At 45.2% G+C, this 9758-nt stretch overlaps 1 protein-coding gene across 7 annotated transcripts; it reads left to right on the top strand.

Annotated features, from left to right (window-relative positions):
* The first annotated feature begins 1281 nt into the window (after positions 1-1281).
* LOC147880471 (uncharacterized) lies at positions 1282-7269 on the top strand. 7 transcript variants are annotated; one of them, XM_087370695.1, is made up of 9 exons: positions 1282-1362; positions 1506-1596; positions 1678-2187; positions 3322-3920; positions 4063-4432; positions 4549-4629; positions 4788-5546; positions 5708-5883; positions 6303-7269. In XM_087370695.1, the coding sequence occupies exons 3-9, from the start codon at positions 2131-2133 to the stop codon at positions 7123-7125; spliced, it is 2865 nt and encodes a 954-aa protein (XP_087226821.1). In that variant the 5' UTR covers positions 1282-1362; positions 1506-1596; positions 1678-2130; the 3' UTR covers positions 7126-7269. The 7 variants fall into 7 exon arrangements, with proteins under 7 accessions (XP_087226821.1, XP_087226820.1, XP_087226827.1 ...); XM_087370694.1 differs by having other exon boundaries at positions 1506-2187; XM_087370701.1 differs by lacking the exon at positions 1282-1362 and having other exon boundaries at positions 1517-2187; positions 6303-6747; positions 6857-7086.
* Positions 7270-9758: the final 2489 nt, after the last annotated feature.

Raw genomic sequence — 9758 nt, 5'->3', positions numbered from 1 at the left:
CGTCTTTAGGCCCTCACTTGTGCACTTGTAGTCTTTTATTTTGCTCTTACAAGAGCTTGATGTCTTTATCATTTAGTGTTTTCTTATCATTAAATGTGTATAGGTTGCATTAGAGTTGGTAATGAAAATGAGAGGGGGAGAGAGAGAGAGAGAGAGAGAGAGAGAGAGAGAGAGAGAGAGAGAGAGAGAGAGAGGCGTTTTAGCATAGCCTTCTATGATATTTGATTATCCAATTTTACTACTAACTAAGGTAGTGCTCTAGATTTCCTTGTTATTATAAATGTAAAATCATATTAGCTTTTGAGGCCACTTAAGAGGCTAGAGCATTGTGTGTGTGTGTGAGACCCAAAAGAGAGAGAGAGAGAGTGTGTGTGTGTGGTTCACCCTATAAAGAAAAGTGTGTGTGTGTGCGTGCGTGTGTGTGTGAGTGAGTGCATGAGTGTGTGTGTGTGTGTGTGTGTGTGTGAGAGAGAGAGAGAGAGAGAGAGAGAGAGAGAGAGAGAGATAGAGAGAGAGAGAGAGGGCTATTGAGTTGAGACTTTTAGAGCGCTAGGTGAGAGAGAGAGAGAGAGAGGTACTAAGTGATATATATATCCAAGGAGAGAGATGATGCACCCAATGGAGAGAGTTCGCATGGGGAAAAACAAGTTGACAAGAGGAGGGAGGGGGTCACAATCGTACCTGCTCGCCCCCCAAAAAAACAAGTTGAAGTTACTTAAGTGGGCCTGCCCTAGAAAGAGAGAGGAAGAAGGAGAGAGAAAGGAAGAGAGGGAGTCGGGACTCGGAGGGAGGGGCAGAGAGAGAGAGAGAGAGAGAGAGAGAGAAGAGGAGAGGAGGGGGGGGAGAGGATTTACACCAAGAGGCACAAAACCCTAAAAAAATGAGCCATGGGCTTTACTAATAAGGCCTTCATTTTATGGCAAGATAAGGAAGGAGTGCAAGAACTAGTGGTGAGGGGGAATTAGTGGCTGGGAGGCGGTGTGGGGGGGGGGGGGGGAGGGCCAATGGGCCGCCGGCTTCAGATCCGATCACAGCCCAGCATCTGCGCCACTCATTTCGATCACGCACCTCGCTGACGTGGACCTCCTCCCAGCCTCCAGCGTGGCTCCCTCCACGTCATCGTCGTCTTCATCATCCCACTCTTCTGTTCTCTCTCTCTCTCCCCCTCGCCGCTTTTGCTCCTGCTCTGTTTCTCTTGCTTCTGCTCCTCTTCCGCCATAGCCCAAAAACCTTTCTTATCCCCCCCCCCCCCTTCCTTCTTGCATCTCCTCTCCAACCCCCCCCCCCCCCCTCAGTAATCTCTTCTCCAGCTTCTCCAGCTCCCAGCTCCTTTTTTCCCCGCGAATCGGGCTCCCTTGGCCGGTAGCCCCATGCCTCTCCTTACACCTCTCTCTCCCCCCTTTCCTCCCTTGCTCCAGATTTGAATATAGATTCCGATATCCGAAGCTCGCCTTTGGTTTTCCCCTCTTTTAACGTGGCCGTTTTTCACCTTGCCTTTCCTGCAGCTTCCTCGCTCGCTCGGTTGCTCCTTTATACAGATAAGATGTGGTTTCCCTGCCACTAGTTTTTGGGATGATGGTGCGCATGTGGTAACAGGTGGATTGGATTTCGTCTTCCTTGTTCCTCCGTTTCGGATAGAGCCTTGTCTTCACTGAGTTTACTACCGATTGCCTGCAGATTGCACATGAACTACTTGACAATGTTTTACCGGGTCGACTTTCCTCGTGGGCTTTGAGTTTCCGTGGCTCAGAAACGATGCACACGGTTTTAAGCGGTCTTTATCTAGAGAACTTGGATACAGGGCAGCGAAACAAACAAGCGGCAACTTAGTGGTACAGGACGGTGTCGACGAGCCTTGGATTAATATTCACTCCAGATTCGTAGGTCAGCTTGGATTTTGAGGAAAATGGGTCAAATCACTCCTACAAAAGCTATTGCGGAGTGATGTAGCCCGTATCGGCCTTAGCTTTGGAACATTTGGAGTTCTACTCGCAAGCGCATCCTTTTGAAGACCTTGTCACTGTGACTATCAACTGGTCTACAAATGTAAGCAACTTGTAAGCATTTCTCTGGGTCATTTCACTCCGCGCTTGAAGTAACTTCAATCTCTGTCATATTGGAGTCTGGAGGATGTCCACATGGGAAGCTCATGGAGCCGCAGACAACGCCTTGCTCGGCTGGTCATCGGTAAGATGGGGTTTGCTTCCCATCTTTTTCAGGTTGATTGATGATGTTATGTGAGAGCTCCAGTAGTCACGGTGGTGTCGTGTAGCGAATAGACGTCATTGGTATGCATTAGGTCAGATACAGTGGTGCGCTACAATGAAAAATGTAAGCCGCGCTGTATACATCGAACGCAGATGAGATGAGAAATTTAGCTAAAAGGCGACTGATGCACTTTCTATTTGTGGCTTCTTGTCTTCGCTTTCCCGCTCACAGCCCTGGAGTTCCATCAACCGTCTTTGATCGCAGCCCTAGAAATTAGCTTTTCAATACCATAGATTGGAGCAAGGTTGGTTGGAAGTTTCTCAAAATAGATTTGCACGTTATTAGACTTGGATCTTGCTGTTCTACCTGTCTGTGATTGCTCGGCAGTGGAGAAGTGATTGTGACTCCAGTCTCCACAGCTATAGGGACGCGATCCCCTTTATACAGAGCTTAAGCTTTTATATGTAGCTATCAAGTGAAGAGAGTGATCTTGGATAATGGTGGAGGGTAGGGAACAACAATGGAAAGACAATCAATGAGCTGCCTTATCTAACCTTAGGCCGAGGGCATGTAGGTGTATATTCAGAAACTTGGCATCATGTAGGGAACAGCAGGAATAAGGACATACAAAGAGCCGTTCCATCAAATCTCAGCCCCAGGGCATGTTGGGTATTATGTATTTGGGCAGGCTAACATTGGCAGGTCCTAATCTTTAGGTAAATCTATAGTTAACCAATGGGGTTTTATTGCAACCCTCATACATCAGTGTGAAAACGCAGGGATCCCCACATGCTAAGGAACCTTGCTGATCCAACTCTTCCAATTTTCTTATCATTAAGGTTTGCAGGTGTTAGCTTTTCCACCTGTTGTCCTAAGATACATATTTTATTTATTTCCTCCATGTGGTTTTATGTGTTAGATATGCGCATTTATAATGGCATTTGTTTGTACATTAGTACGTGAACGTGTAGTGTGGTTTTATGAGAATACAAAGGTATTAAGCCTCTATCAAGTCATGTGGTTTGTTTTCAATATATATTTTGAAAGCATAGATATAAATTAATTTGTGGTTCTTCTATTTGTACTAAATAAATGCATTTTTGTGCTTTGCAGTTTGATGAAATGGTATGGAATGAGTTTGAAGAAAGTGGCGACCATATTGTACCAGGGACTGAAGCTTTGACCAAAAGTGCATGGACATCAAAGGATGAGTCTCGAAAAAATTTGAACAATGAATCTGATCTCAGTACGACAAAGAGCTCAGATCAAAAGTGGACAAACTCTCTTTCCTCTGACCTAGACTCGACGGAAGGATGTTTTAGTGATTTGAAAGCTCAGCAGGCAGTCCTCCCTTCCAAGGAGGAAAGTCCAAAACTTAAGGTTCCAAATATAATAAACAAGTCTGCCTGCTTGAGTCCAATGGATAGTGATTTTAATGGAGGATCCATGGATGGTAGCAAGGGATCCAAGTTTGATTCGACTGACTATGAATTTGGAGGAGCTGAGGGCCTATGCAAAGTTGAGTCTGGCTATCAGGATAACGATGCAGACATAATCAATGGCTCTTGTCATTTTTTGCTGTCGGACATCTGTGCTCCTGGAGGAGATCTCGAATTTCTTGGAGAAGTGCATGACGAGGAGAGAGGAAGTAACTTACTGGATTATGGCTGGGAAAATGCTAGGAACCTGGAAGATATGGACAAGTTATTTCTGTGAGTCACCTCTCAAATGTGTATGTTTCCTTATTTTAGCAGCAGGGTCCTCAATAAATGTTAAATGATTCAGAGTTTTACAGTATTTTTGCTGTTTGTCAAGCTGGGGAATGGAAACTAATTGTGTTGTTTTGATAAGCAGAAATAATGATCCGCTTTTTCCACAAGCTTTTGATGATAGTCCAGATGGAATGCTTTGGGAATCTTCCCCTCCTGTGATAGGAGGCAGTCCTCCCATACTTTATCAGCCTATCAGGAGTCAAACAAGCCATGAGCTTAGACCACTTAAAGGAGACTTGAAGAACTTTGAAACCAAAACAGAATTTGTTCCTTGTGAAATTCCTGCAACATTAGCAAAAATGGAAACTGTTGCTGCAGCAGGAAGAAAAGAACAATCTTTATCTTGCCATGCCAAGCTGCCTATTGTATCTGAGAAATCACCAGTACGTGCAAAGGCAGAGAATCATGGAGGACAACCTCTCAGTGATAAAGAAAGATTATGGGAGGTCAAGGTGTGTTATTTTGTTCCTGCCTGTGACGTGTTTGCACTAAATCTTGGCATCAACCAGGGGCCATGTTCCAGGCTCTTGGGGACTTGAAATGTCTAACGCGCTATGGTTTATGGCAGACATTGGGGCCAGTTCAGGGGATTGTTGGTTCAGAGAGTGTGGAAGATGACAGCACTTGTACACCCAAAGAAGCTGAGAAAGTGAGTTATGAGGTCTGATTTTGAAGTGTTTTTTCTGTTCTCATGTCTACGTCAGTGCATCTACTTGTTGCTTGTCTACACCAAGGCATCTACTCATTGATTGTCTCTCCCCTGGATCTTTAACTCAAGATTTGTCTAACGGAGTTATGCTCTTCCAGGCAAGTAGAGCAAGGAGGCACGCAGCTCGCCGGAAAAGGCTTGAAGATAGATCAAGAAAGCAAATTACGGAACGAAAGCTAGCACCTAGCTCCTACAGTTACTTACCATCCAATAAGCCTCAACTCCCGAGTTCACAAGATTTTCCATCTCCTTCGACCCCAAATTCCCAAAGTACACGGAGTGCGGTGTGTGAATCACCAAACTCAATGCAGTGCCCACAGCCTGTTCCTTATGTTCATGCAGGGTTTGGGTTCCCAGCCCATCACATGCCCATTGTAGTTCCATGCTCTTCTGCTGGCCCACAGCAGCTGCAACAACCTCAACCAGTCTTTATTGGTTATCAGTCTCCACTTATAGATCCTTCTAAACTTCAACAAGTTGGAAATTCTTTTGAAACCTCTCCACAACCCCCCATTGGAAGCTCCACCATGACTCCTCAGGAGAAGATTGAGAAGCTCCGTTGGAGGCAGAAAATTCAGGCTCAATTGGCTGTTGAGCAGCAGCAACAGCAGCTGATAAATCAACAACTTATGCTTGAGCAAAATCAGACACACAGGCAACAGCAGCACCAGACCCCACCCGTGCTGAAAAGCTCACAAGAGGCTGCAAGTGGAGGTGTAAGACTTATACCTACACAGGCTGCTGAGCCACTCGTTTGGAATGAGGGATCAGTCACCAAGGAAGAATCAACAATAGAAGAGGGAGATGACTCTTTAGCTGCAACCGTGCTACAGCAGTTGATAAATATTGCCACTGAAGTACGCATTCTAATACCTCAGGTTCTCCGGGAAGTTGGTTGTGAGCTTGGCACTATACAGGCAACTCCCTATGTTATATAGAGTATTTTTATTTTTTGTCACTCGTAAACAAGGAAAGCAGTACACAAGTTTCTAATTCAACATATAAATGGCTTGTACAGCTGGACGTCAGAACAAGGTTGTGTTTACGTGATGGTTTCCACCGCCTAGCTAGAAGCGCAATGCAACGGCGTGCAATGGGTGATGGAAGAGGCGTTAGTGGGAGCAATACTCAGCTTCACAATGGAACCTGTGGACCTGAGTCTTCTTCTAGTAGTGACCAGTCCTCTAGTAGAAGGTATTGTTGAACCATGACTTCCTTGTAGATTGATTGGCTTTGCTTTCAGGTTAAATGAAACTGCTGGACAACTGATTCAACTCTCTTTCATCCCATTGTTCTCAGTCGTAGGGACCTGCTTGATCTTGCTTACTTTCACCCTTTATTGTCATCTCAAATACCTCAGTTCATAATCTGAACTAGTTGATCCTTTTAGGCCTGGTCTCTCTCTCTCTCTCTCTCTCTCTCTCTCTCGTTCACACACATGCGCACACCACGCACCAGGCACACATGCATGCACATATGCTCGAGCACTCAGTCCTCTCTGCTTTGTAGAAACTTTTACTGCATCCTAATACAAAGCTTATAGTTCTGTTGCTCTCTTTAAACCGTGTGTAACATGCACAGAAAAACTAATACTAAATTTTTCGATTGTGCAGAATTTTGACAGTGGCAGACATAGTGGAAACAGAAACCAACCCTATTGATAGATTTATAGCTAACCTCCTGTTCCACAAACGCTATCCTCCAACCCTGGGACCTGTGTATATGAGTCCAAATTGCTGTGCTGGTATGCCAGAAAGTACACAGGCAGTTTTGTTGCATCAAACTCCTTGGGCATGGCACACAGCAACTCCATCTGAAGGTTCTCCTGCTACTGGACCTTCCACAGTGAATAGTAATGCTGCTATTCTTCGTAAGCCCTTACATGTAATTATTGATGCACCAGCGTGTAGTAACACTTCTGAGAGACTTACCAGCACATCTGCTTGCATATCTTCTTCTTTTGCCCCTGATGTGGCTCCAGAAGTCGGCTCACCTGTACAAGCAAAGTCTGTTTCCTCTCTACAGGTGGAAGGTTTCCTTGTAGATCGAAGTAAGGAAGTGAGTTCAAATCCTCAGAATTTATCTGGGTATGAGCCTATCAACAGCATGATAATAAGGCATGCTTTATATAACCATAGGGAAAGTGCAGTTGGATGTGTTTCTGCAGAACATATGCAAGAGCACAAGCAAGCTGATGAAATCATGGCAGAAAGGAGATTCCCATCCAGTGATTTGGGTTCAGAGGGATTGCTGCTAGGTGACCAGGAAACTCTGGTATCTGCATCGGACAGCTCTTTAATAAAGTCCGTCAAGGGTAATGAAGCTGAAATGATGGAAGTGGATATTCCTTCTAGGAACTTGTCATTGGTGGATGTACACAGCCTAGATGAGGGTTTGGAACCACAGGTACAGGTGAAAGAAGAGCTCAGAGGGTAACTGCACAACTTCCACCAGAATGCAAGCCAGTCCAGGGGTCCAAGCTGTGATGCAGCTTTGCGAGATCAAGAACTAAGCCATGAATTTTGTACTTTTGCAATCTGTATAATTATAGTTGACCATCCACTCACATTATTTATGGTGCATCTTTCCCGATCTTTTCTATGCTGATGTATATGACTCTTTGAGATGCTTTCATACAGAAGTCTGTGGATGTTTACTTCATAGATTTTTCAGTGATTTTCATCCATGTGAGTTGATATGAAATGTAGTTGAACAATATGCCTCTAAAGATCTGAGTCTTTATGGTCGTTTGTTATGCTACTCAGAAGGATCCTTTTCAAGAAAGAAATTTATGGACATTGTACAAGGCTGAGAATGTTGTATTTCAAGTGGTAATTGGAGTTGCCGTTTGTTTATATCTGCACTTTGAAATGACAGACAGAATCTTAGGAGATTTAAATTTCATTTTCATAGTTTCCATCATCTTTCCTCCTATGGTTTGCCATGCCCTCTGTTTTATCAACTCTTGTTAACTCTCTCTCTCTCTCTCTCTCTCTCTCTCTCTCTCTGTGCAGAAACTACAGTGTATGGTTTACAGGGTTGGCAAGGTGCATACCACTCTAAATAGGGACATGCAGTATTTGAGACAAGAATCTCAACTCAGCTCTCGTTGGAGGTGCAGAATCACAATGGATGGATTTTGTCAACTCTTGAACTCTTGAAGACCTAGGTGCATGTACTAACAACAGACATGGCTTTCCCACGAAAGCCAAAAGTGAGCCTGCCAAATATATATTGTCTGGTCACATTCATGTCATATCTCTACAGGTGACAGTGATAACGGTTGCTATGAAGGATACGTGGATGCAGAACTAGATGTGACTAAGGTTTGACATAGATTCCTTTCTCTTGTGTGGCCTTTTTGCCCTGCCAAGGCCGGCTACGCAGTGGCTTCCCCTAACATTTCGTCTTTCCTTTTTTTTAAAAATATTTTTTGTATGGTCATGGCCTTTGACACTAGGGTGGCAGCTAGGTGAGAGTCACCTGCTGCTACATTTTGGATGTGGCGAACCTTCCCATCTGTCTCGCCATGTGAACTTGGCCAGGGATTTTTAGACTCAAAAAGTATGGGGGACAAGCAAGTGGGCTACAGTGGTGGATTCTCTTTCTGTGACCTCCTGTCATTCAGCCGCTTCAGATTTTTACTATCCAGCTAATGTCCAGGGTGTTGTCCCAGATGGCCACCGTACAGCCCTTAGTTCCTCTTAAAGGCTTCTGTCCTGTTAGATGCTTTACACAGAGCTGTCCTCTTTTACTCCACACTCAGCACCACTGACTTGCATCTTTCAGTGACAATGGTGGATAAGGTGCAGTCTGCAGAGTGCAGGGTAGCCAAGAGATGATTTCTCTAGAGTAGTTTCAAGCTGTTAAGAGTAGCATATGGGAGAGCAATCAAGAGGAGAATGCCTTATCTTGTGTGTCCAGTGAGAGGAGGAGCCCTCGTTAGTATGCAGTAGCAATCTAGTTGGGTTTTGGTGCCGCCCTAGGCAAAAGGTATCAGTGCCATGTCAGATCGACAGTCTCTGTATGAGCACGCCACATTGTCTTTATTACTAGTGAGATGGTGGAGAGCACTGGAGGATTCTCAAAACCAGCAGACCCAGAAAGTTTGGAATCTGAAGCTGTAATAGGGATGCTGTTGTGTGCACGGATTAGTATCTGATGTGTACTAGGGTACACAAGACTAGCTCAGGTAGCCTCGGGAGGCTTAGGGCTAGGCAGGCTTGATTCCCAGGTTGAGTGGCAAGGGTATGAACCAAATAGAGGTCTCCGCTATAAGGGGTCCAGAGGTTCAGTTTTCAGAGAGCCGATAGGGAGCAAGTCTAGTTCCCTCGTGCTAGGTCTGATCCTGGGTTGAGTCGTGGACGTGCGCCTGCATCTTAGCATAGCCCAAGGCCCAATAGTAGATCCCCTCTACACCAGACCATGGATTGCGCACGTGAAACCCCTCCACGCCTTTCTGCTTGGATCACGCCAGCTACTACGGCCTGCTGCTGCAGACTATCTTACAGAACAGCTGCCATCACCATCAAGCTTGGTCAGCCAAGATCAGGGGGGGTTTCTGTTCGTCAGCTCGGAATCAGCCGCTTCTTTCTCCTTAGCCAGCCTTGCTCTTGCTTCGCCTTCTCCTACCCTCGTGGCAAGCCTCCACTCTGCTCCATTCTCCTAGCTCCGATCCACCTATTGCTTCTCTTCTCTAGACTACTCTCTTCACCAAAACCAGTTCTGGTTATGGTTGATTCAGTAGAACGCAGGCTTTCTGAGGGTGATCAAGATATGGATTATCACGGAGGGGACAACCAGGGTCTCTTTGATGATTTGATTACGAAGACCGTCTGCAATGAATTCACCACAACTCTTGACGCGAAGTTTCAGCTTGTTAATGCGAATCAAATGGGGTTGATGCAGCAACTCCAAGGGATTCGGGCTTCTATCACGCTTTTGACCAACACTATTCAAGCGCTCACATATGTTGATGCTTTGACTTCAGTGTTGGGTCCGAATATTACACCAGATCCCTATCTCGGAGATTAGAAATTCAGGACCAAGGAAGTGGTTGACACTTGGTT

Source organism: Dipteris shenzhenensis, chromosome 32 (assembly GCF_047967505.1).
Source record: "Dipteris shenzhenensis isolate YYH24624 ecotype China chromosome 32, Dip_SZ_1.0, whole genome shotgun sequence".
NCBI classification, from domain to species: domain Eukaryota; kingdom Viridiplantae; phylum Streptophyta; class Polypodiopsida; order Gleicheniales; family Dipteridaceae; genus Dipteris; species Dipteris shenzhenensis.
This window is presented reverse-complemented; position numbering and strand designations above follow the sequence as displayed.

Excerpts from the sequence above, each read along its gene's own strand:
- LOC147880471 (XM_087370695.1), top strand. The coding sequence starts at position 2,131 with ATGTCCACATGGGAAGCTCATGGAGCCGCAGACAACGCCTTGCTCGGC. Across the intron at positions 4,630-4,787 it reads CACCCAAAGAAGCTGAGAAA|GCAAGTAGAGCAAGGAGGCA; the intron begins GTGAGTTATGAG and ends ATGCTCTTCCAG. Across the intron at positions 5,884-6,302 it reads GACCAGTCCTCTAGTAGAAG|AATTTTGACAGTGGCAGACA; the intron begins GTATTGTTGAAC and ends TCGATTGTGCAG.